Here is a 27,020-nt window from a genome sequence, read left to right on the forward strand (position 1 = left end):
ATTCTGGTAGATGGCAAATCGATCGATCTATCCATCCATCCATCCATCCATCCATCCATCCATCCATCCCCTTTTTACTTTTGAGCATAAACAGATGTTAAAATATTTACTTTAGGTTGATATACATACATATATGTGAGCTCTGATCCTATCAGTTTTGACTTTAGAAAGTTGATTTGCATAATGTAAGGTCCACATGTCCATAACACACATCATGAGATATTACCTTATTTGTTGAGATGATTAAGTAAACTTAAGTAAACAAATTAGTGTGATTAACTTTTAAATGATAAACTTAGATCATTAGATGATTAACGTTTGACTTAAGTGAACAAAGTAGTGTGAACTTACTGAGTAATACAAAGGCAAATATAGATAAAGACAAAACCTGGGGTAATGAAGATAAAATAATAGAGATTAAAAAGTTATTTGTGTGTGTGTGTGTAGAGAAAGTTCTTGTTTTTATATCAAGGTATATATTTTACATGTTATCTATATATTGTAAGTATATATTGTACATGTTGAATTTTACAGCCTTATCTTTCATGATTTCTGCAGCATGATCATGACCGGCTCATACAACAACTTCTTCCGAATGTTTGACCGCAATACAAAACGGGATGTGACTCTGGAGGCGTCGCGAGAGAACAGCAAGCCGCGGGCCATCCTGAAGCCGCGCAAGGTGTGTGTGGGTGGAAAGCGGCGCAAGGACGAAATCAGCGTCGACAGCCTGGACTTCAGCAAGAAAATCTTGCATACCACCTGGCACCCCTCAGAGAACATTATTGCCGTAGCCGCCACTAACAACCTCTATATCTTCCAGGATAAGGTCAACTAACGCAGGCACAGCTTGGGTGGCCCCACACACACACACACACACACACACACACACACACACACACACACACACACACACACACACACTCATACACACACGCATGGACACTCAGACAGGCAGACTGGAGTGCCTGATCGCTGCATGGGGCCAGTGTTTGGTTGCAGGAGTCATGATGCTGGTGGAAGGTAAACTTTTTGTGCCAAAAGGAGCTGGAAATCCAGAGAGCATGACCAGACCGAAATTAAAGACGCAGGCATGTTGCGCGCTGGAGAGTTCGAATAAGATGCGCTATGCTTTTTTTTTTTTACATAACTCATTCTACTGTCCTATTTTCATCGCCACGCCCACATTTCCTCTCTTTCTCTTTTAAGCACCTGTTATTTATTCTATTTATTTACTCCTCCATTCGCAGGAAAAGACCTGATGGTTTAACATTGAAACAATGCATAACATGCGCTGTTTCTTTAGAATCATCAGGTTTAACAGATCTGACTCTAAGGACATTGTCAGTAAGCTTTGTGTGGTCTGTTTTTTTCATTGACTCTCGCATCAGTGCCCAGGATTCTGACACCAAAGGGCACTCTATAATGAAGCTGACAAAGGTCTAGACAGAAAGGACACAGTTCCATTCCCTAATGCCCTTCATCCTCTACACATCTGTCAATGAAACTGAACTGGACTTTGGATCTGGCCGTGCACACTGATGCTAAGGCCATATACAATTTCTGAACATGATTTTAGTTCTTTGCTACCTGATTTCTTTGAAAATGTGGAGGTATATGTGGTCTGAAGAAGTCATCAACGTTGCTGTTTTATTCGTCTTTTTATGTTGTTTCATTTAATAAGCTGTGGTGCCTTCTTTTCGTATGTGGACTCGAGAGCAGTTGGGAAGGGGGTCTATGGGATGCGATCATGGTTTTTGAATGGTGTGATATGTTGGTTTGTGGAACGTGACTGTTTTTTTTTTTTTTTTTTTTTTTAAACGAAAAGTGGACAATAGCTTTGTGTAAGGAAACATGAACGAAAGTGATGTATTCAGATACACAAAATGTAAGTACTTGAATTACGCAAAACAGGTCATGATGTCAGCTCTGTAGGCTTCTGATTTCAAAGTGTACATCCCTGGATTTGAATCGTTTAGTGCAGTGTTAGGTGGAAGCAGTTATTGCACTCGTGACGAATCGCTCTAATTAACTAAGAGAATGTCTGCTCAGCAGGGTGCAAACTGCAGCATGAAATACTTTTGCCTCTTATTCAGACAGCTCACATGTTCCACTCTTGTGCATTTCTCTCAGCTAATGCACCATCCTACTTTTAAGTATATTTCATGATGTGGACAAAAGTGAATGGTCGATGAATAATGTAGCCTAACTAGACATGAAGAATATATGATATCAGGGAATTTTAGGTACAAGTCGTTTAAAAAAAAAAAAAAAAGTAACATCTAACCAATTTCAGTTGAGAACTTGTTAATGGAACAAAGTTTTATAGCTCAGAATGTATTTAAATGCAATTGAATGACATGCAGTCTTTATGCTTAATGGAATTTGTTGAAATAAAAAATGAAAACGTGCAAGTGGAAATTGTTTGATTTTGACTTGCTTTGTCTAATTCAGTTTCTGCATTAACACAATCACTGCAGAGACACTTCATTTTTATGAATTAAATGAGGTGAATCTCTGTGTATGGCTGTGTTTATAGTTTGTATAAAGTTAAAATTTTGCCGTTTCTGATATTGTAACTTTAAAGTGAATCGCGTGCGCCCCCGTGTGGTCATTGAGAGGAACTAGTTTTAAAGTTCATCGCTTTAAACACTGTATCTGTAGAAATAGTGCAGTATATGGTGTCCTGCTACACTGCCAGAAGACCTAGTACATAAATGTACCATTCCTTGTTAATTTAATAGTGGCGTCAAATTTCTGAACCTTTAAAAATGTCGTACAGAAAGCTACATTTAAACAGAAACTACAGGAGTCCCCAAACTTTTTTGTAAAGAACCACACACAATTTTTCATCTCTTTACAGTTTTTATTTTTTTTTTTTACCAGCATTTTCAAAACAATGTGTAAAAAACAACATAACACATTAGATTTCTTGCAAAAGCCTGAACTTTTCTTATAATCCTTAGTTCATCTCTCAAAAGTATTTGTGTCAATAAGCATATCATTCCCATCAGAATGAAAAGTCCCTTTGTCATTGTTCACTAACAAAATCATCAAACTGTTTAGTCATGTTGTCAGTTTGATGGTGCACAGTTTCAGGATTTCTTGTTATAAACTATGGTTTGGATCACAAAACTATAATCACAAATCACAAAATTTGACTTCCTTCTGTGTTGCATTTATAAATATCAGCAGCACAAATTCCTTTATTTGATTGCATATTTAATTTAATATTGATTGCAAGAGACTGGACAGGATTAACACTTTTACTGTAATAAACAAGTGTTCATATGTTTCTTAGTTGTTTATCCATTTTCAGAATTTATAATTTTGTTTTGCTCTGTCTGTATACACTCTCCATTTGAAGGTTCATAAGATTCAACTTTGACCTGTTTTAGAGAACTTTTATTGGTTATTTTTAATTATTTGTTGATCTGATGCCGTTCACTCTCCTTCATTAGCGACATTCAAGATTCATCTACACAATTCATCAATTCATGTCACATTTACAAAAAGTTTAATAGACATTTAAGCTTGACAGATGATGACAACTGGTTTAATTATTTTGCATTCAATGACTTATGCAATGAACTGATGCTGAGATGTTTTGGGAGTCCCATAAAGACTGTTTAGGTGAAGCTGGTATAATATATTTTGATCAACATGACAAACAACTGATAATGTAGGAAACAGCAGAAAATTGTACATCATCGATTAAATTAATGTACTAAAGCATTTGCAATTTTAGCAAAGCGACAAGAAATGTTTTTATGATGTGCACTAGTGAATAAATGACATGGAGGTTGAACATGGAGTTTTAAGAATTTCATTTCTGATCTGAGAAACGCTCTAATAGCAACTGAGAAAAACTGTAATAGTGGGCAGGTGGCTGTGTAACAGAAAATTGCAAAAACGTGGCGTTAGTTATTCGCCTCTAGAGGCCGCTGAAATGACATTGGACCGGAAGCCGGAAAAACTACTGGTATGGATTTTTGCAGTTCCAGCAATCAACTATCGGTGCTGTCGGCCTCTATTAATAACTAAGGGAACATTTGAAAGCCAACCTTTATTATTAAATATAGATATTGTAAAAATAAAACATTTAAAAAAATAAATTTTCAATATATGTCTCTGGCATTGTTTAGAAGATCATTCCAAATTTAGCCGTAGTTTGGGGACCTCAGTCTGTTAGATACCATCTATTTTCCAGGTCACTTATTCTTTACAGCATCATGGGGGAGTCTTTACCTAGAACTTGTCCATGGATGGGATGACAACACTTCAGAGACATGATTCAAACCTTCAATCCCAGCCATGCAAGGCAACCACTAAGCACTATTCCTATTAATTGCTCTCAACTACAAATAAGAATTCTCTCAATTATCTCTGTGTAAATAAGTTTTGAGTTTTGGTGTTCCATCTTTCTAAAAGAGACTCTAACTGAACCATGACAAGGATAAAGTAATTACTAAGGTGGAATTAACTATTGGACTGCAGCTGTCAAGTCAAGTTTATTTCTATAGCACTTTTCACAACAGACATTGTCTCAAAGCAGCTTTACAGAATTTAACAGTTAAGGTGAACGATGTGTGTTTATCCCTGATGAGCTGATTTTGCCATTAAAAAAGGTTCATTTGTGCTCATCATAAGAACATTTCTTGTTGCTTCAATCAAATTTGGAATGCTTTTGTACATTCATTGAATTGATTGTGTACAATTGTCCGGCGTTCCCTACATTATCAGTAGTTTGTCATGTTTATCATTATACTGGTTTCATCTAAATAGTCTTAATCCCCAAAACATCTCAGCATCAGTTCATTGCATAAGTCATTGAATGCAAAATGGTTAAACCAGTTGTCATCATCTGTCATCTAAAATTTCTAAATTTCTCATTTCTAATTCTAAAATTTTTTGGTGGATGTGATTTGAATTGATGAATTGTGCAGATTAATCTTGAACATCGCTAATGAAGGAGAGTAAACGGCATCAGATCAACAAATAATAAACTAGTTCTGTACAATGGGTCAAAGGTGAATCTTGTGAACCTTCAAATGGAGAGTGTATACAGAGAGAGCAAAACAAAGAATTATAAAATCTGAAAATGGATAAACAACTAAGAAACACACACTTGTATAGTACAGTAAAAGTGTGAATCCTGTCCAGTCTCTTGCAATCAATATTAAATGAAATATGCAATCAAATAAATTATTTTGTGCTGCTGAAATTCATAAATGGCGTACAAAAGAAATGAAAATTTTGTGCATTTTCAATCACTGTAATCCAAAGTTTATATTAAGAAATCCTGAAACTGTGCACCATCATACAATCATGACAATCTTGTTTGAAAACAATGACAAAGGGACTTTTCCCTCTGCTGGAAATTATATGTTTATTGAACAAATACTTACTTTTGAGAAAATGCACTTACTGGTTTGCAAATATGATTTGAGAAATGCTCCAAAGCAACTGAGGAAAAACTGTAACAGGATTAAAAGAATTCCCCACAACTTTACACTGTCCACCAGCCTGGACTGTTGATATAAGGCAGGTCAGGTCCATGGATCCATGCTATTGGTGTTAAGTTCTGACTCTACTGTCTGTGTGCCTCAGATAGTATTTAACTGTTCAGGATTGATAAATCTGCAGCTAGTTTAATGCTCTTGGCTGCCAGAAATGGAATCCAACACAGTCTTCTGTTGCTGTCACTCATCTGCCTCAAAGTTGTGCCATTCTGCCATGCTTTCTTGCTCACCACAGCTGCACAGAGTGATTATATCAAATACTAATGAGCTAAATTTCTCTATGCTTGTTTCTGTTTGGCCAATGTCTGTTGAGCTCTAAAACATCTGCTCAATAGATGTTGTTCTTTATCGCATCATACTGAGTAAACACTAGAGACGGTTAATAAATCGACTCAATACATCAGGCAACACTACAGAAAATACTCAGAATACTCTAAATCCAAACCATGCCATAAAAACCAAACACAGCAAAACACTGCAACTGTTTACGCCTTTAATTTGTCACGGCACCTACATTTATTATTTAAGAGAATCAGTATGCATTCCGCTTATTATCCTCAGCAGGACACCTCAACTTTATATCACTATCTTACATGTCAGCAAACCTCAAACTCTGCCCACGTTTTGCACATCTTTAAATAAAACAAGCAAATTAAAACCATGACTTCAAACCAAGAATGAAATAAATACACGTAAATATATATTTTGCTCACAATTATGATATAGGCTTCTTCACTATGCCTAAATGAATGCATGAAAACACAGCAACTAGATAAACTTGATTGGATTGTAATGAATGCTTTATTTATGAATGAAATGTTCTCTAATAGTGTTTTTACAGGTGTTTGTAAGTGGTATAAATGCACTGAATAAATCAATGAAACAAAAATAAAACTGAAAACAATATTGGATTTAATATTTTGGATATTTTCCCATCTCTTCCTTTATTTCCTTTTATACATTATACATCTTTCATTTTCCTATAAACTTCTTATCCATATTTTATTAGTATGCAAACTCCTTAATACTCCAGTCTAAGCTCTAATGAGTCTGATAAAAGGGAACATAAATGGAGACGGTTTATTCTTACAAATAATTAGAAAGAAAATACATATTTTCCCAAAACCCTTTTCCCAAAAAGGTTTTTAATATTTTATATATATTCAGATTTTCAGTCGATGCAGAAGCTCGTTAGCTGAAATCACTCTAATTGGACTCGAGAGGACGCGGCGCTCCATCGCAAATGAATGCAGGCAGTCAGCTGAGGGGGGCATGAGGGGGCATGGGGGCACCTGTCAGTCACAGCGCGCCTTTATAACGGCGCACAGCCCGCACCCTCCGCGAATAAAAACCCGTGTGTCCGAGGAAGTACAAGCCACGCGTGATAGAAACTTATTCACAGACGACTTTTTTCCTCCTGCGGAAATGGATAAAGTGCAGGAAGGGAACTCCAGCGCGCCAAACGCCACCTTAAACAGACGCTCTCCATTTCTGGAGAAAGGCGCATACCAGCACCTGCAGCAGGGCGACCTGAAGGTGTTGGTGCCGGTAGGGCTTGGGGTCATCTCTGTGCTGGGCTTCATTGCGAACGCCACCGCGGTGGGAGTGCTGGTGGGCAACGCGCGCAAAAGCAAGCTCTCCCTGATTAACGCGCTCATTCTCAACCTCCTGATGGCTGACTTTCTGCTGCTGGCTTTCGCGGTCCCGTTCAAAGCCACGGCGTTCTCTCACGAAGACTGGACTCTGGGCTTAGTGGTGTGCAAAACGTGCGACTGGTTCGTGCATTCCTGTATGGCAGCGAAGAGCATCACGGTGGCCATCATGGCGAAGGCTTGCTATAGGTACGTGAGCAATCCGACCAAGCAAGTCACAATCCGCTTCAAGACCATCGTGGTGGTGCTGCTCTTCACCTGGCTTGTCTCGTGCGTCCTCCCGCTGCCCCACTTTCTCTTCACGTCGCTGCAGGAGGAAGACGAGGGAGTGCTGTGCGTGTTGGAGGTGCCACTGGAAGCGCGCGAGTTCATGTCCTTTTACGTGAAGGCGTACCCTCTGGTGGCGTTTTGCGCGCCGCTGAGCTTCGCGCTGCTGTACTTCTGGCGTGCGTACGGCCGATGCCAACGCCGCTGCAGCAAAACACAGAACCTCCGCGCACAGATCCGCTCCCGCAAGCTCACCCTGATGCTGTTCGGCTTGACCGTGGCTATGGCGAGCATGTGGCTGCCGCACTGGGTGGCCTGGGTGTGGATGAGGCACGCAGCGGAAAGTGACGGCCCCGTGCCCCCCGTGCTCTTCGCCGTGGCCGCGCAGATCGTCATGTTCGCCATCTCGCTTGCCAACCCGCTTATAGTGCTTGCCCTGTCCGAGGAGTTCCGCGAGGGCTACAAGGGCCTGTGGAGGCGCCTCACCCTGCGCAAACACGCTCCTAAGCAGCAACCCAAACCCGGGCCGCACGCGCCCACTGCACCCAGGTCACCCACCCCGCGACCCGAGGCTTCCGCCCACTTTCCCTCAAGAAACATCGAGGAGTCTCTAACTGATAATCAGCCGCAGCAGCAGAAAGAGGAAAGTCCCGAAAACGGCAGTAAAGATGGCGTGCTGCCACCTGACGTGGAGCAGTTCTGGAACGAGCGTGAGAGTGGCTCCCAAACTCAAGAGCACGACCCCATACCCTGGGAGCACCAGGACCCCAAAGAGGGCAAGCAGTAGCCTAGGACACTACTTGAGAAGCTACACACACTCATACACACCCTTCTCATATTCACAACAGAAGCTCAACAGCTACAACCAAGTGACCTCACATGAACTTCAAACCCAGACCGAAACACAGAATTGGACTTCCAGCACACTACACACGGTCAAGTCAGTATTTAATACAGAGCATTTATGTCCATTAAAAAAGATAATGGCACCACCAGCAAAAGCTTTTTGTTGATATAAGAATTCCTTTAATGCTTAAACAAACTTCTCACTAGTGAGACATGAAGATCAACCAAAAAAAAAACATCCTGCCAAGACATTTCCTGGAATTTATTCATTAATATTGCATTATTAACTGTGGTAAAAATAACTTCAGAATGGTTCGGATGGTTCGCCGAGTGCTTCTGTAGAGAAATGTTCCATGTATTCTTTTGTGATCCAGATGTGCATACTTTATGTAGAGAAAGTATGCTCTACATTTACATGCTTCATGTTTACTTGCTTGGTGTTAAGCTGTAAATATTATTTATCGAATGGAATGTGCGTTTAGCAAACAGTGTGACTGTTTCCACAAATAGATCTATTACTCCTGTAAAATTTAAAAGGAAACGATTTGTACTTGTATTTGCACAAAAATAAATGATGTTCCAGATAAATGCTATCGCATGGCCTGTATTTCACATCAGCATCCCATTTTACATGAAGAAACCTCATGTATAAATTGAAGAATATTTTAACAAGAATAAAGAAATCATTGGAATATGTAAAAAAAGTAGGTCACCTTTATTCCAGTCAACTTGTACAGAAACACTGAAGCTACAAAAAGTCATTTTTTTTTTTTCAAAAAACATTTGACAATTAAATTAAAACCCAATAGCAGCAGACTGGCACGGTCACTGCTCGCACAGACTAGCATTACAAACGGTTAATGAAGGAATTAACAACCATTCATTGTTTTAAAAAAATATCTTACATTGTACACAAGTTGTCAGTTAAAACAGAAGAAATGACGTGCTTCAGTAGACGAAAGCCGCAGCGGATGACTGCTGTCCCAAAACATGAGAGACAGTCTGGGGAGCCCTGGTTTAAAAAATCAAACCATTTTTTTTTTTTTTTTTACAAAAAATAAAAGCATGGTAGATTTCATGGACCACAATACAGCCACAGGTTCTGGAGGAGAAAAAAATGTGGAATAGAAGGGTACAGGTGGTCTTTGCTGCTGTGCCAAACCAGCTCCTGGGCATTTTTTCTTGGCACAACACAAACACAGCTAGCCATGCAGAATTAATGCAGATGTCGATCACGTTAGAGGAGCAGGTGGGTTTGTCGGGGTTTGGAACGGAAACCCTGCTTTAACTGCCACTAACTGTTTTAGACAGATGTTTTTAGCTGTCGCTTAGGCCCGAAGTGAATTTTCACACAATTTCATCAGCACACCTGCTTTCACTGGTCATCCAGCTTTAGTTCAATCTGATGTGTATGAAATATTAAACTGTACCAAAAAAAACCCTTGCATCCTAGAACAGTGACTGTTTCTGGCTTTAAAAATGTAAGCAACGGATTCCACTAGGAAAAGGATGAGCGGAAAAAGCTGGAGGTCTGGAACATGTGTATGGCAATTTGAATTAGATCATCACTTTGTGGAACGTCGGGTAGGTTCGAAGGCTGTGGGAGGAGGAGGGGGACCTCTACGCTCAAGCTCCTCCACATACGCCATGATGAGTTTATGCCTCTCGTCTGGCATACAGTCCAGTACCAGATAGCGTTTGTCGTTCTGTAGGACCTTCGTTATGTCTGTCAGATGCTGCTCAGACTCCTGTACCAACTTACGGGATCTGATGAGAAAGAAAGAACAATAACAATTTCAGAGTCAAAATATTTAAGGCGTGTGACTATTACATAATAATTCAATCAAGACTATTGAGGCTGCAATTAAGTTACTGGAGATGTCCAGCCTTTGCTGACGTGTGCCTCAGAACATTTCATGGGAATAGTGTAGCAGTGAAACTTAGAAGTAGAATACAACATCTGCAGCTGCAAGACAGCTGCCTTATGAACACCTGCCATGTATGCACGTGTCATACTGATCTATCATAGGGTCTCCAGAGAACAGTGCACAGCCTCCAATGTGCTTATCAAAGTGTCTCTATAGAACAGCACAGCCTGCACCACTCAATCATAATGCCTCTAGGGAACAGACAGATTTCATGCTATGTCATAACCTTCCATGATCTAGCATAATGCAGTTATGGAGCAGCAAACAGTATTTCATGATAAATCAGTCTCTCTAGAGAACAGCACAGTCTTCCATCAGCGTGTCTCTAAAAAACAAAGCCATCTCACATAATGCCATCATGGTAAAAAGCACTGTGCTGTCGCTTATGCGCTAAAAACATCTCCCATATCCCATTCAAAGTTTTCAGAAAAGTTCATGATGCTGAAGGGGAAGTCATGGTTATTAAACTACTCACTTGTATGTGATGAACTTGGTCTCTTTCAGCAGAGTTCTGAAGTCTGCTTTCGCTAAAATGTGCTTGTCCTTAAGGTAATCTTCAAATTCTCTCTGTTTTTTCTGCAAAAGAACACAAAGAAGACTCGCTCGCTAGATAAACCATGCCCAATTCCCTATGATTTGTTATGGCTTAACACAATGAATGATGTATTAAAGCGATGAGTGTTCCTACCCGATCACTACTGGAAAACTTAATACACCGTGGATCCTCTTTTATGGTCTTTTTGACCTCTTTCCATGTCGAGGACAGTGTGATCTATCGGAAGAAGACAATTTAGTATATTCTTTATTCGCATTCTATCCACACGAGTGTAAACAGCGATGCGAAACATTAAGATCTATTTTCAATATAAAAAGCAAATAAAGGTTGTACCATGGACGTCTCGTCTAAAAGTTGGCGGAAGAGCTCCTTCTTCTTTTTAGATAGTGCCTCGATGTGCTCGTTGAAAAGCCTCTCCTTCTCCTCCCTCTCCAGCAATGAGGACGTCTCCCAGCGGTGGTCTTTCCTCAGGGAACGGCGCGTCTCAGACCAGGAGGCATCTGATGATCTGACCTGGCATTTTGAAGCACCGGAAAAGCAATGAAGCAATCTTAAACAGCTGATTTTGTGTGAAGTACTGCACACAGGAGTACAGACATCAGGCGAAGTGAAATTATAGATTGATTGTTTATTTAATTTGTATTAAACACTTACTTACGTTATCCCAACTTTTCAATATCTTACAGAGGGTAATGCACGCAGAACTGAAAGTAAGCTTAGTGCGTATTCTCATAAGCTGATTTAGCTCATGTGCAGGGTTTGAAAATGAGTGAACCCAAACGTAAAAACATAAAAACAGGAAGCTGACTGACTTGATTGAAGAAGCTACTAAATTAGCTGATGAAACATGTCATCAGATAACTGTTGAGCCTAAACAACAACATAAAATACACCGCTGTGGACCCTCACACATGCGGTGTGACACAGCCCTTTTACACCTGTCCATGTAATTTGCAGTGATATTTAGCCAGTGGTTGCATACATGTCTCACCATATCAGACATGAGAGCTTTGAAGTGTTGCACAGCCTCCTCTCGCTTGTGCTGCTCTCGTTCACGGTCAATCTCTTTGGTTTGCTCAGAGCGAAACCGCTGCACGGTCCGCTCTCTTTCCCGCAGGCTGGCTTCGATTCGCGCCTGTTTCTCCAGCTCCTTTTCCTTTTCCGAGTTTGAGTTCTGGGAACGGTATTAAAAGAGACACAAACACAGCTCAACTATTATTCCTAACTACAACTGCAGGGTAATTGGACATGAAACCTCGAAAAAACAGCAAACTTTACATATAACTGAATGAACGCCTATGAGCAAAAACAACAGTGAGGCGAATCTAAAGATTATTATTATTATTATTATTATTATGTATACAAAAAAAGAAAAAAAGTGTTATACTTTAGCACTCTAGGAAACCCATGTGAATATTTTGGTCTGGGTTTTGCCCATCAGGTATTCTAAACTACACCTAAATCCCCTTTTACCTTAGCAAGTTTCTCCACAAAGCTTTTGAAGAGTTCCTCTCGTGCAGCTGAAGTCTCCACTGCTTTATAACGGGGGTCCGTCTCCATCTTCTCCTTCACTTTGCTCCAGCGCTGCTGGCCATCCACATGGTGATCAGAGAGCAACTCAAAGAAGTCCTGCCTTACCTAAAACAACATGAAGCAAAATAAACCTGACACACAGCTATTAAACTTTGGTGTTGCTAATAATTGGTTTCAGCCACCAGAAGACCATCAATGGTTGCATATCTGTCAGCCAAGAACAGAAATCTAATGCCATCATGGGAAAAGATTAATCCAAAACTGGAGAGTTAAACATAAGAAAAAAATTAATCCTGGACCTGGAAACAGTCCAAGTCTTATACAATCCTGTTTTAATGAGTCTATACTAGGGCTAATAAAGCGTTAACGCAAATTCAATTTAACAGCACACATTTTAATTAACGCACGTGTAATGCAGCCTGCATTTCTCTTTGACCATTTTTATGAAAAATATAAGAACAAATATAAAAAGAAAAACTTTAATGCAACAGACATTTATTCATGTCCTTTTTTTCTCAGAAATATATATATATAAAAAGAAAAAGAAAAAAAGGCTCGAATCAAGCATCAAAATCCGCTGTGATCCACACATCCGGCAATTAAAACCGTCCGTGTGGAAACACAGCAAAAGTTTTGTTTAGTGTCATGATGATTTAGGTAATTCAAAACACCATAATTACTTTAAAACATTTACAAGAATATTTTGTCTTCATGCTCTATGCTGTGTATGGTTTTACAAATAAACATACATTTGCATAAAGCATGATTATTTGTCCATGCCCATGTTGATAAGTGCATTAAAAACTTGAAAAGTATAAATTTACAGTACATTTAGAACAGATATAAATGTGCGATTAATCACAAGTTTACTCATGACAATTATGCGATTAATCACGCTTAAATATTTTAGTTGATTGACAGCCCTAGTCTATAAACCATGATAACCTCTTATAATTTCATGTTCTTGGCTGACAAAAGTGGAACCCAATGTGGTCTTCTGCTGTTGTAGTCCATCTATCCTAAAGATTGATGGTGAGCAGGAGCTTTTTAGGTCACTATGTTTTATAGAGTGCTTATTTGAGGTTAATTATATAATTGCCTTTAGCCAAACAGTCTGGTCATTCCTAATAAATTGGATGGTGGAGGATTTACACTGGATGGGCTTTTCTTTTAGCCACAAGAACTTGATGACACACTATGAATATTACCATGGTGGGTAATAGCTGATCCAAATTCAACTTAAAAAACAAGTAACTTAAAAATCAAACAGGCTTATAATAATAATTTAAACATAATGCACTGTGTTTAAAAGTGCAGAATCAAACATTTCTAGCTACATGGGTCCCTGATTAAATGGAGAGCTTCCTACGTTCTAGTCTGACTGGTCATTACTCTATGAATAAGCAATGTTTGTTAAAACAGCCTTGGAGTTGTGGTAGATTGGCATCCTCTGGTGAACCCCACTCTGTGAAGGCCTCCCCACCTATCACCCCTCCCTAAACAGGTGACATTTTGTTGCTATTAATGTTTTATTGCTGACCTTTAGCTGCCAAATGCAATCAGCACAGTCACCCATTATTAAAGCATAACTACTGCATACCAGCCCGCATAAACCTATAGAGGCTCGTGTGAAAGGAACTGCCTGTGTCCTGTTTACATTAAACCTAAACCAAGTTTTCCTAAACTGGGTCTTTTAATCCAGGTCAACCCGACTTTATTTTTAATTTTTTTCTATTCCATTCATAAACCACTATTAGTCTATTAGTGCCCTTTAATTATCTATAATGGAGATTAAGGCTATCGTGGACATTAGGCTCACCTTTTCACCTCGGTTCTTTGAGTTCTCCTTCTCTTTCTTTCTGAGAGAGGTCATGAACTCAGTAAAAATGGCTTCTCTGTCCTTCATCTTCTCAATAGCTTTAAACCGCCCATCCTTGGAATGCTTTGTTGCAAATTCACTGAAAGTAGTCCTGATAAAAATGCAAGAGAGGCAGAATTCATTAAAGCATCCATTAAATAAAAATATTATTAGCAGCTTAACACTACAGACTGTGATCGTGCATTGCTACAATTTTTAGATGTAGTTCAAGTCTAAGGGTTTCTTTCATATACCAAGTTCCTTTGTAATTCTATTGTATTTTGTAATTCTAAGTTTAAATTGGTTGTACACTTTACATAGGTGCATGCACAGGGCTCCCTTTTTTTTGTTTTGTCTGTTTCCTGTTTACACCATATTTCCTCCCATGGTTTTCATGTACACAGTCTAATGATGTGCTCAAGTATTTGAATTAACAACTAACCATTCAAGTATATTTTTGGGCATATGTTATGTCATATCCAAATGAATTCAGTGAGAAGGTATTGAGGAAAAAACTTTTTTTTTTTTTTTTTTTTTTTTTACAGTACTTGATAGAGTATTTGATATAGATATCGATGTTTTGTAAGTAAAGTAAAGACTAGTGTTGAAGTTGTCCACAGGGTTCACCTGACTCCAAGTCTGGCTTCTTCCATCATCCTTCTGAATTCCTCTTTAGCTTGCATTATTTTGTTCTTCTTCTCTTTCCTCTCCTCTTCAGCACGAGTTTTTACATACTGATCAAACACCTGGACAAAGCAAGTTAGGTTTTAGGTTTCGATGTGATCCAATTGTTTTTTTCCCCCAGCCTAAATTTACTGCATCTGTAGTGGAAATTATTTACTCAACACTCATTTACTTTCATCAAGACACACAGAAGTGTTCTACACAACACTAATTCTATAAAGTCAACTGTTAAACTGTTCAGAAAAAGGGCTACTTATTCAGAGAGAAGTTAAAATACAGTTTTACTAAAATGCTGTTGAGTTTGATAGTTACACAAAACTGTGTTTACTAATTTGTTAACACATTAACTCATGTATTTGTTTTTATAAGTGTTTTATACAAGGTGGTATCAAAAAGCTTCAAGACTATATGCCACAGATAAGGTCACTTTTGCCGAATTTCCTCAGTCACATGCCTTCAGACTGGGCAGTAGAGCTCGCTATTGATTGTCTGGCCCCTGTGGACGAAATTTCTATGCACAATTCCTAAATGCACAAAGACAATGAGCATGCACTTGGTTGAGCTGCAGAGCTTTGGAGCTGCCTCACAGTTTTCTTTTATAGAGATGATTGGCTCTTCCACTCTGAAAACTGTTGCATAGTCTCAGTGTCGTACCCGTACACCCAAGTTTCTTCACTGGTAATTCACTGAATAATCTTCACTGACTGAGTTCTTGGCAGACTTCAACGTTGTGTTTCTTTTGCTTTTGGGTCAGCAGCCTGTGGATGAACTTGGCAGCAACACGGAACTTGTTCAATTGACACGTCAGGATCATTCATGCACAAGTTGACAAATGGTTTGCACATATTCGGGGGTTGAGCTTTTGGTAGGTCTGTCTGAACTCTCGTCATCTTCCAGAGACCTTCTTCCGCTCTTCAATCAAGCGTGCCACTCAAAACATCTCATTGCAGCATTTTGAACATTTGCTCCTGTTCCAACTTGCTGACGACATCGCAGAGGTGTTAATGCACGTGGTCAGATTAGCACCAGCTGCACTGCTCCCGATGTACACAGTACAGTGTTTTTTTTTTTTTTGCACACTGACTTTTGAAGATCGGTAATCCCTGTGACTGTGCATGCAGCCTTGTTCTGGCATCTGTTTCCATGTTGCAAAACTAGTCTTGAAACTTTATACCACCTCGTATATATATGGATAAAAAAAACAAAAAAATTGACAAGTGTCAAGACTTGAATAATCAGTTTTTCCATTCTTTAAAAAAAAAAAATTGATCTATTCAAATTAGACCCTTCATGTTGATTTTGTGTATAATATATATATATATATATATATATATATATATATATATATATATATATATATATACACACACACACACACACACACACACACACACACACACACACACACACACACAGATTATGCGTTGATTATGCGTATATATATAAAACACAGCCACCTGTCACAAATGTACATTTTCTTATCTCATGAATAGTGAGATAAGTTCAGCATAATATTTAATATGATTGTAAAGAAAGGGTGTGAATGCATGTACCTGCTTCCGTTCTTTGGGGTTCAAAAGCAGATAACGGGGGTCAAAGACTATCTTATGAAGCTCTTTCTCCCATGTTGAAAACGCGGAAACCTGGCACAGAAGGAGAGAAACAAATATAGTAACAAAGATCGGGAAATGAGGGCTTTTAATGCCCCTTTTCCCTCTGTAGTTACGCCCATTCTAATGAGCAGGACATTCAGCGGGTGCGCTCTTCTGAGCACGTCCCCCCCACAGTGCTAAAGTCACGGTGTGTGCCTGGCGCGTTTCATCCCCATCCACATCAGCATCTCTAATGAATAACACGCACAGTGGGGAGGCCAAGCACCTCCCTCCAGCTCTCTCCCCACACTAATTGGCATGGACAAGACTGGGGTAATTAGTCAGGGACAAAAGGAGGACTGATGGGTTCTCCTCTACATCTTTCGCAGTGGCTGCTCTAGTCTGCTACATTACGACCTCTCTTAAGCACACAGGAGCTAAAGGGGGAGGAGGGTCTCACCTTGATGTCTGCTCCTTTTGACTGCATAAAGCTGCCTTTTATCTGTCGTATGGAACACTCTGGCAAAGGGCAAATACCTTAAAGAGCTCTCAAGCACCTTTTTAATGCGATAACTATCTAATCCGCTGCCACTGATCACGGTGAGGGAATGACTGTTGTTCATAGATAATGAGTAGATGAGACTGATCAAAGTTGCTCTGATAAAGTTGAAAGGTCAAGAGTGTATCTTAATAAATCTTAAAGCTTCATGGCAAAAATAGGTTTAACTTTTGAAGATCAGTGGCAAGGAAATCCTCTTTATTTGGCCTAACTAAGTCACAGCTGACATGGGCCATCTTTGAGTTTACCCCTCTCTCAAGCAGCATGTCTTTGAATTGATTCATCCGAGTCTCTTGAGGAACCACGGCTCGCTCCCTGGCTGCTCTCAACTCAGCCTCCACTGCTGCTTCCTTCTCCATATCCAGCTCCTTCTTCTCCTCCAATCTGTAGCACACAATGTAAAACATTTTAAACAATGTCATTGATATAATGATCTCCATATTCTTATGGCCCTATAATAGCTATGGACTCTCTGACAAACTGTGTAGGTCTGTCAAAGAGAGTCCATGGCTATTATAGGACCATAAGATTATGGAGACCATTATATCAATATATGGGTCTTTTTTATTTATGTAATTCTCAAAAAATACAAAATAAATATAGTAGGTAATAAAATCCAAGGTAGTTATAGGTTTAAATGTACCATGCATGTCTACAGATTTACAAGCCAAAATAAAAAAAAGCCTCACTTTCTCTTCTTGGCACTGTTGTGCTCATCCTCTGATGTGTCCTCTGTAGCTGGAAGCTCTTGTTCCTGCTTTAGAATTACTGCGTGCACACACACACACACACACACACACACACACACACACACACACACACACACGTTCATTAAATGGTATATGGTTTGGACAGAGGAGTGGAAGTTTAGAAACTCATTAAAGACAGATCACACCCATTTCCTCAAAAAACATTACTAGGGGTCATCTACAATGTCCTTTGCATTAAAAATGTAAGAGATGACATGCCTGGGTCAAAAATCAAATGTTACAGCATTGGTTAAATAATTACTGTAAACCGAACACATATTTGGTCTACTGCATAGCATGATATTGAATAAATGTCAAGCATGTAATGTAAACTGACCACCTACAAAAACCTCCAGCACATGCTAGAAGACTAAATAAACAGAAACCTGAGAACCATGGTTTTCTCCAATGACCATGTGTAAGTGTTAAGATTTTCTCATAGTTCAGCAGAAGAACACTGACCTGATTTAGGGCCATTATTCTGGCCTCTTTTGTGTGGTGGCTCCTGGATACTTTTATCAACATCAGCACGTCCCACCAGCTCCTCTGGCCGTTCCCACATGGACATACGTGTTGTGGGGTTGTAAAAGAACACACGATCATCACCGGTCCAAACCACACACCTGACGTAAAAAAAAAAAACAATAATTGAATACAACACAAAAAGTTCACTGTAGTTTTTAAGGAACAGATAAATTGTCCATAAATTCTGTCATAGTAATATACAAATCCCATTGTGGTACAGCTTGAATCATTTAAACAGACTGCGCTATTTAGGAAACACACATTTCTTAAGCCCCTTGTTATATTATTCTGTGTATGCATGCTGCTACTTAGATTAATTTTTTTTTTAAATATAAACTTTGTATAATAAGGAGTTTTATTGCCTTGCACAAGAAACATGGATAATGATATAGGATATTTGATTATGTAGTTAAAATAAATATGTTGAATGAAATATTGGAAAGGGACTTTCATTGAAGCCTTATAGACCAAGTGAACAATTACCACCGTTGTGAATCTCCGAAAAAAAACGACTTTGTTCTTCATTTGGCCTAATGACTGTGCTAATTTTAATAACATCATTTAATAATCATGTTAATATTGAAAAGGACAAAACAAAAAAGCTTTTTTACACAATCACAAGCTGTATTTTAAAATAAACTGAATCTAAGCAGCAGTATGCACACATATGACAGTACAGTTAACTCCTCACACTGCACTATGCCCCCTTAGATTTTCTAGCACTGCTTGACCCACCTTCTCTCAGGGTAAGAGGTATGTATACATTAAGACTCTTCTCTGTTCTGGCATAGAGGTGGTGGAAAGAACTTCCAAAAGATGTCAGAAAAGGTGAGTCAAACAATTCCATAACAGATATCTTGGAAACTGAAAACTAATAATGTACGCCAGTCTTGCCTACCATGGTGTGCCTGGAATGGGATTGGTGGCTATAGGTTTGGATTTCTTAGCAACCTTCTCTTCTTCAGTCATCTCTACCTCCTTGGGCTCCTACAGTCAAAATCAACCAATAAAGGTTAATACAGAAAAATAAATAATAAATGTTTAGGCAACTGTTCCACAATGACACATTAGGCGTGATGTAAAGGAAATATACCTCTTTTAGCTCCATAGGTGGATCAATCTTGGGGCTGCCAACTTCTACCTGCATGAGTTCAGTATCCTCGTTATCTTCTGTAGAGTCCTTAACTTTACTAAGCTCCTTTTCTATTACAGAGAATAACAGCAGGGTTACCAGTTAAACAATCTGCTCCCAAATCATGCCAAGACACAAACGTATGCCCATGGCCCATACACATGTACCCAAGCCAGACCATAAGGTGTCCTCTTCAAACCCTACATTCATAAAGTAAACCCTACTTTTCGAAAGTTTGTTTACTTATTTCTTTAATGTTTGAAGACTGGATTGTTTGAACACTGTTTCACCGACTGATCACTTTGTCTCACAACACACTCAGACCTTTGTCCTTGAGCTCATCAGGCTTGTCCCAGGTAGTCTCCAGTGTGCGTTTGTTGTAGTAGTAGGACTTCCCCTCTGCAGTTTTAAACTCGGACCAATCCCCTCCTGACAATGCTGTGGAGGTTGCTGCTATGGTCATCTGAGGAGGCATCATGGGTAAAAGAGGGGGTGCCATGCCAGGAAGCATACCTAGAAAACAGACACACACAGGTTTGCCATAAACATGCTATCAGCAACTTGAGAACTCTAGATCCAGGGATCTCTACAGCGCAGTTTTATGTAATTTTGCAATTATTTATATACAGCCAGGTCCATAAAATTTTTGAGATTCAAACAGTAATTTGTAGCCATCTATCACAGTATATTGAACTTCAAATTAAATGAGTAGGACTTCCAAATGGAAATTTTCAGCTTTAATTTGAGATTTACATCGACATCAGAAGAACAGTGTTGATCACAGATATTTGGATAATTTGCTACTCTGCTAATCCATGACCAGGATGTGTGTTATTCCCTTATTGTTTCACACAAGTAACCAGATAAAAGCTCTACGGTTGAGTTTGGTGTACATGCATTTGGAATCTGCTGGTGTTACTATTAATATGAAATGAAATCCTCTAGACTAAAAAACACCGCAAACCATAGACCGCAAAAACATTAGGAGTGGTCATATCAGCTATATGACAGAATATTAACAAGAAATCTGGTGAGCTCAGGAAATAGCATAAGACACCTCAAAGACAACATAAAATGTGGATGCCAGAACCATTCTTTCCCTAATAAAGAAACATCACAACGGATCACAATAATTTGGCAGATAAAGAATACCTTTCAGAAAAACAAATCAATAAATAAATCACAAGATGGAAACCAGTGGTGAAGCATGAAAACAGTAAGACCAGATCAGATTATGAAAAGAGCCTGTATGATTCTGGAACCATATCCTATGGTCAAAGAGTAATAAAATAATGCAAAGAGAATAGTATGGAAAAGAGATGGAGCTGCTTATTATCCAAAGCCTCCTTATCTAGTGCATTATCTCATGGTGTGGGCCTGTGTGGCTTCCAGTGGAACTGGTTCCCTTCTATTTACTGATGGTTTGACTGCTGGCAAAAGCAATATAAAAGGACTTTAATATCAGCACAGGTTCAGCCGAATGCTTACAATTATTGAACATAACTAAACTAAAGACAAAACAGAACTACAACATCCCTCAAAAAACCCCAAGACTTAAAGGTAAAAAAAAAGTCCATCTGAACATCCTCTTGTGTCTATGGGAAGGCATTGGCTACAAAACATAAACAACAAAGGAGGAGAGAGACCATATATATAAAGAACTGTAATTCTCATAGTGATGCAACTACACTTAAATCAAAGCTGAAAGTCATTTTCAAGTGAAGTTTTACAGCAAAAATGAGGTTGTAACAGTAGCCCTTATTAAGCCGATATACACGTGAGAAGGAAAACTACGGACCAGTAACATAAAAACAACTTCAGTGAGCCTCTGAAAATGGTATTGTTACCAAGTTAAAAAAAGAGCAATTTAATAAAGAAACTAGTAGCAGTTACAGCCACCATGTGTGTCACAGTACAGGTATACACTCACTTGTTGTAAACCATCTGTTGCTGTGTAGTCATTCTCTATTACCTCCATCAGTGAAAGCACCAATGCTGAGCAGATTATTTGGTTCTTGGATCATTCAGCAGTGTGTGCTGGACTGGTTTTAGTGAATTATGTTTTTTATTAGTGATTTTTGTACACTTTAAGCCAACAGGAATTCAATAGTCCAACAAGCAAAAATATCCAGCCAACGGCATCCTGTGGTTAGAAACCGATACTGATTACAGGCCGAAAGAAAAACAGGACAAACTGTTTGACTTCTGAATGAAAAAAGGTAATTTTTAGAATTGATTCTAATTGAACCTTAGTGATCATTCCTATGTTTTGTTCCTCACAAAACCTTAAAAACCTGCCAACCCTCCCCACAAGATTCTACAGGCTGTTCGTTATAAAGTTCACAGTTAAAACCTTGGGCTACCTGTGGGATCATGTTATCCCTGGATAAAACCATTTTGTCTCTATTCAGGTTAGGACTTCTCCATTTAGGTTTGGCATGTGAATTCCACCATAATTGTAAAGAGTGGTTATTTGATTTACTTCTCGTCAGATCGAACCAGTCTGGCCACTCTCCTGACCTCTCATCATTTCCTCCCACAGAGCTGCCAATCACTGGATGACTTTTGTTTTTCTTGCACAAACAACACTACACCTAAAAGGGCATGTGTGTATTTACCTTGCGTGCAGTTTAGCCCTTAAGCATCTATTGTGTTATTTTAAGTAGTTGCTGATTATCTGTAAAGAAATAACTTTGATACTTTTAAACCAAGTTTGCAGTTGACTTGACCACTTGATCACTTCACTTTGGGTGTCAACTTAAGAATTGCAATTGACACGGACAACACAACAATGCATGCCACAGTAAAGACAAATAGCACAGATATATAGCACAAATAGATCACTACAAAATACAGAGAAGCACAGAGAGATTTGACACAAAAATCAGCTATTCAAAAGCTTCAAGAAACTGTAAGCTCATGAGAGCGCGAAAGGTTTAAAAATACTGCCGGGGCTCTTTGCACTGGGGCATTCAAACCATAAAATAATAGCGTCTTTTTGGTTTGGAAATCATGTCTCTGGGCTCTTTATAACTACAAGGTAAATACAATACATAAAGCATAGATGCACAACAGTCACCAGCATGCCGATGGAGAAAGAATTACCGTTCTTGCTGGCAGAGATAGTCTTTATATAAGGACAGCTGACTATCTGCATCATTGCTACACCTAAAAGAATCAAGCAAGCACAGACTGTTGGTCAGAAAAAGACAGAAGTCAGCTAAAGTTCACAGGTTACTGGCAGAGTGTCTGCAACCGGCACGCCAAACTACTAGCAGGTTCTGTGTTGGTAAGGACAATTTTCTTGTTCAGTCTGATACACTAGACTGCATATCATTAGGCAAAAACGTCTATCATACACACTGAGCCCCTTTTTTAGAATTACCATAAAAACGATAATATTGATAACAATAATGATAATAAAAATGAATAATAACAATAAGGAGGAGCAATACTGCCATCTATGGATTGCTCTAGCAAAAGTATACAGTACAGTAAAAATAAATATATTACAGGACGCAACTATCATTATCACAGCAAAAACGAACAGATAAAGGAAAATCGTAATCGATATCAAGGAAAAGCATTAAGAGGCTTTCAGATGTAGCTCAAAAGAGGCGTCATTGCAGTTGCTGTCAAGTGAGAGAGTGAACTCACCAGGCAGCGGAATGGGCAAGCCAGGCAGAGGCACTCGGAAGGGTGGCACCATGACCGGAGGAAAAGCTGGGATGGCCGCAGCAGACTGTGGCACAGTGTGGGGCAATGCCACAGAAAGGGGCTGGGGCCCTGTTGTGACAGTAACTGCACCTGCGGGGGCATTTACAGCGACTACAGGGGTCACAGCCACAGTGTGGGGGGCGGTTACTGCAGATGACAGCTCTGTGCTTTCTGAGACTGTAAAACACCAGGAGAGGACATTAGATAAACCTGAAATAATATTTTGCATAAATATTTTTAGTTATATCTATCTTGGAAGGTCAAGGAGAAGGAAAGTCTGACAGGAGCAGATGTTTAGGAAAATGTTTTTATGCCATATATAAACATATACTAAAACAGTAAATAACTAAAAAGGTAAAAATGTATCAGATTTAAACCAATTACAATATCCCACATTAGATCCAAGTAAACCGTGCATCACTAGTGATGTTTGTTCTGTGCAAGATGCTATAAAATCAAAATTTCAATGCAATTTCTAAAAAAAATTTAAACACATTGGTAAATTTTGCAGAACACAATCTGTACTGTTTACTGGTCCTCTGTGAGACTCAAACATTACATTCTTATTCATGTTTAACTTCTGATCATCATGGGTCACGCAGGGAAAATTCTATTAAATAATTTGTCAAGCTGCTTTTATATTTGATCATAATCAATTTTAGATTTAGAGCAGGTGATATCTACCTGTTCCCGGAGTGGGTAGGAGAGGCGAGACTACATTCGTACTGAGAGTGGAGGTGGAGCTCATGACCGTGGACGAGGCCTGGGTGATATGTGTGGTACTAGAAGCTGCTGCTGCTGGGAGGTTGTTTGAAGGACTGGGGCAGCTAGATGCCACTCCTGCAGCCTGGCTCATCATCAGAGGCGCGAGTTCGGCCTGCTGGATCACTTTCACACCCTCTGGTTTTGCCCAGGCCGACTCTCGTGTGCGTGCATTATAGTAATACACCTGTAAAAGAACAAAAAGCCAAGAAAAGTGATTGCGATAAAAGTGTTGAGCAGTAGTTACGCTATCATATTTACCCAAATAAACTAGGCAGCGCACAGAACAGGCAGGATACCACTAATGGCCTCATGGTCGATTTGTGGATTTTTTTTTATTTATTATTATTTGCATTAAATTGATACCTTTACTATCTAGCGTTGAATAAATATAGCAACATACTTCACTTTCAGGTCCAAATAAGACATTATTTAAAGTTTTGCTGAATAAGAAAATAAGTCACATTTACGATTGTAATAAAACAAACATCTGTGTTGACAAATTTTATTTATAATCATCATCAGCTTTTATCCTAGAATGCCTGCTTCAAAATTAGGAAGCAGAATAAAACCAAACTGCACTATGGGAAAATTATTCAGATGAACCCCATTATGTTAACATATTTACAATAATGTTTGCCCGGTTTATGGAATTCTGGAAATCACACTTCTAAAACACATTGCCAAATATGTGCACCTTTACATAACATTTTTGCACAAAAATAAAAATAAATAAGTTCTTGTTATTTATGTTAACCTAGTCACCCACTTTGGTCAGAGGGAAATTATGAAAATTAGGTTGAACTGTCTATAAAAATATAAAAAAGCAAATAGAGGCAGCATCGATTGAATAATTAAACCCTTTTGTGTCAAACGAAAACATCTTTATAACACATACAGTATAATATATATATATATATATATATATATATATATATATATATATATATATATATATATATATATAAAATAAAATACATACAGTATATATACCATTGCTAGTATATGCCAAATGGTTGATTCAGCATAATAACGCTGGACACTCGGCACAATACCTTGCCTTCTGGACTCTTGTTTTCCACCCAGATCTCCTCTGTAGACGTGAGTGAAGGAGGAGCAGCAGCAGGTGAAGCCACAGGTGGAATACCGGGAGGGAAGATGATTCCAGGAGGAGGAGTCATGGTACTTACGGGCGGTGGAATGAACGGAGGTCTCTTAAAAAATAAATAAACAACAGAAATTATCTTGTGTTTCTATTTATTATTTTTTTAATCAAAGAAGGTTGTGTTTTGCTATAGGCAGAGCTGCATTTTACAGCTGTGTTTATCTTATTCTAGTCCCTCAACCCTGACCACAGGATAATGTTAGTCCAGGAGCTGTTTCACAAAGCAACAGGAGCATTTCTGAAACCCTGCTGAATCAAATCCAATCACAGCAGCAGCATCATTAGTGACGAGATGTTACTATCCACCACTGTTGTGCTGAGGATGTTTACAGGAGTCTGTTATCATTACGGTTGCTCTTTGATGGTGCCTTTCTACTGATGAACAGGGTTGAGGTGGGGAAACATGGTAATCCAACTAATGCTCGTGATACATGTTAGTGTATTGGGTTAATAAATCTAGTGAAGTGAAACAGGTGCACCTGTAAATGGGCTGTGCCCACCGGCGGCGGAACGCTGGGGTCGAAGGGCATGCGTGCGTAGGGGGCTCGCGCAGAGGGAGCCGGGCCTCTCATCACAGAGAACGGAGGAGTGCTCGGGGTACTCAATAATGGCTGTCTCCGGGGTAATGCCCCAGCCACCGAAGGCACAGCGGCGGGGAACCGAGGGGCTGACTGCTGCGCCATCCTGCTGCTAAATACAAAATCATGCAACCAAAACATACACACACAAACACGCAGAAAAATAAGGCAAGCATCATTCATTCAGCGCCTGCATCCGCCAGCCACATCCCACTTTTACATCTGTTTACGACACCCTGCTTTCTGGTTGCTCACAAAACAGCAAAACTAACCATCAAATCCGCATACTAGCTACTACTAACATGCTGATAGATGATACCCTCAGCTTCAACACTACAATCAGACCCGAGCAACCTCCGTATTGTCTCCCACTAGCGTTGCTACGCTAGCCAAGTTAATACACTAACGTTCTACATAGTTAAATACAGATATAATAAGCAAAACGGGCAATCAATTAACTGGAATATATTCATTTCACCCGCGCTTTTAAAAACTGAATATAAGTCAAGGTAACGCAAAAGTACGGGATCAAATCTGACCTGTTAACACTGTAGCCAACGCTTTCTCCCTCCGTGTGTTCCGCCATTACAGGAACACAACAACACATCAAAGTGACGCATTTCCGCTAGTAACGGCCGACAGCTACACCACATGCACTCTGAACTAGAGATGAGAAATCCGTTTACGGATTCAAATCCTTCTGAATCACTCAGTGAGAGGATCCGATTCACTTGAGTCAGTAGGATTCTGCCTGCCTTTGCCACGAAATTCCACTAGATGGCACTCATCGAATGCGCAGAATACACCGAAACTGAATCTCTTGTGTTTCCGAACATAAAGGAAGCTTCCTGAACAACTATCAGCTATTTACTGATAATGTTATTTTAATTTAGAACAACATAGTAGTGGAATTTAAATTGGTATATATTCAATTGTTGTTAGTAGCAAAATAACCCAGGACTGAAGTGATACGAGTAAATAGATTCATGAATCACGAGTCATATAAAGAATCGGGTTATTTAACTCGGGTGAATCCGGATTCGCTCATCTCATCTCTACTCTGAACTCAAGTGCAAATAATAATTGTTAAAATGTTCCTAAGTTTTATTTCACATAAAATACAAAGTTCATGATTTAAAGAAAAAAAAAACAAAAAAACAAGGAAACCCATTTTAACAATGGACTTGTCCCAAAGCACTTTTACAGAGTTGATTAGGTTAAAAATACAATTATATTTGTTAATTTATCTCTCTAAGTTCAGTGCCTATTGGTTCAACCCTAAAAAGGGAACCAGTGGAGACAGTGGCATGTAAAACTTCCTGAGATGGTACGAGGAAGAAACCTTGAGAAGAACTACACTCAAAAGAGCACCCATTTTCATCTGGGTGGCACCGA

General features: G+C 39.1%; 3 protein-coding genes across 8 annotated transcripts in view; 2 read left to right on the forward strand and 1 right to left on the reverse strand.

Annotated features, from left to right (window-relative positions):
• LOC124386466 (serine/threonine-protein phosphatase 2A 55 kDa regulatory subunit B beta isoform) overlaps positions 1 to 16,251 on the forward strand; it is a 63,099-nt gene extending 46,848 nt beyond the window's left edge. For 3 of the 4 annotated variants that reach the window (XM_046850320.1, XM_046850319.1, XM_046850322.1), the window contains one exon: positions 559 to 2,414. In XM_046850320.1, coding sequence (XP_046706276.1) covers positions 559 to 838 — 280 coding nt within the window. In that variant the 3' untranslated portion in view covers positions 839 to 2,414. Of the gene's footprint in view, positions 1 to 558; positions 2,415 to 16,208 lie in introns of those variants that run through there. The other variant, XR_006925931.1, reaches the window with a different exon arrangement.
• gpr151 (G protein-coupled receptor 151) lies at positions 5,235 to 9,059 on the forward strand. The gene has a single exon (XM_046850323.1). It carries the CDS (start codon positions 6,795 to 6,797, stop codon positions 8,226 to 8,228), a length of 1,434 nt encoding a protein of 477 aa, XP_046706279.1. The 5' UTR covers positions 5,235 to 6,794; the 3' UTR covers positions 8,229 to 9,059.
• On the reverse strand, positions 8,980 to 26,307 carry tcerg1a (transcription elongation regulator 1a (CA150)). Of its 3 annotated transcripts, none has more exons than XM_046850317.1 (21): positions 26,165 to 26,307; positions 25,527 to 25,734; positions 24,938 to 25,096; positions 23,805 to 24,069; positions 23,061 to 23,297; positions 22,509 to 22,571; positions 19,728 to 19,916; positions 19,365 to 19,474; positions 19,170 to 19,258; positions 18,209 to 18,369; positions 17,687 to 17,765; positions 17,246 to 17,381; positions 16,400 to 16,489; positions 14,790 to 14,908; positions 14,124 to 14,274; positions 12,245 to 12,409; positions 11,763 to 11,945; positions 11,105 to 11,284; positions 10,904 to 10,987; positions 10,691 to 10,791; positions 8,980 to 10,054 (listed from the first exon to the last, which is right to left on the reverse strand). In XM_046850317.1, the coding sequence occupies exons 1-21, from the start codon at positions 26,230 to 26,232 to the stop codon at positions 9,853 to 9,855; spliced, it is 3,039 nt and encodes a 1,012-aa protein (XP_046706273.1). In that variant the 5' UTR covers positions 26,233 to 26,307; the 3' UTR covers positions 8,980 to 9,852. The 3 variants fall into 3 exon arrangements, with proteins under 3 accessions (XP_046706273.1, XP_046706272.1, XP_046706274.1); XM_046850316.1 differs by having other exon boundaries at positions 25,527 to 25,737; positions 26,165 to 26,292; XM_046850318.1 differs by lacking the exon at positions 22,509 to 22,571 and having other exon boundaries at positions 25,527 to 25,737; positions 26,165 to 26,292.
• Positions 26,308 to 27,020: the final 713 nt, after the last annotated feature.

Source organism: Silurus meridionalis, chromosome 5, assembly GCF_014805685.1.
Source record: "Silurus meridionalis isolate SWU-2019-XX chromosome 5, ASM1480568v1, whole genome shotgun sequence".
Lineage (NCBI taxonomy): Eukaryota > Metazoa > Chordata > Actinopteri > Siluriformes > Siluridae > Silurus > Silurus meridionalis.

Excerpts from the sequence above, each read along its gene's own strand:
- gpr151 (XM_046850323.1), top strand. The coding sequence starts at position 6,795 with ATGAGGGGGCATGGGGGCACCTGTCAGTCACAGCGCGCCTTTATAACG.
- tcerg1a (XM_046850316.1), bottom strand. The coding sequence starts at position 26,232 with ATGTGTTGTTGTGTTCCTGTAATGGCGGAACACACGGAGGGAGAAAGC. Across the intron at positions 22,572-23,060 it reads CTTGCCCATTCCGCTGCCTG|GTGTAGCAATGATGCAGATA; the intron begins GTGAGTTCACTC and ends TGATTCTTTTAG. Across the intron at positions 14,275-14,789 it reads GAAGCCAGACTTGGAGTCAG|GACTACTTTCAGTGAATTTG; the intron begins GTGAACCCTGTG and ends CATTTTTATCAG.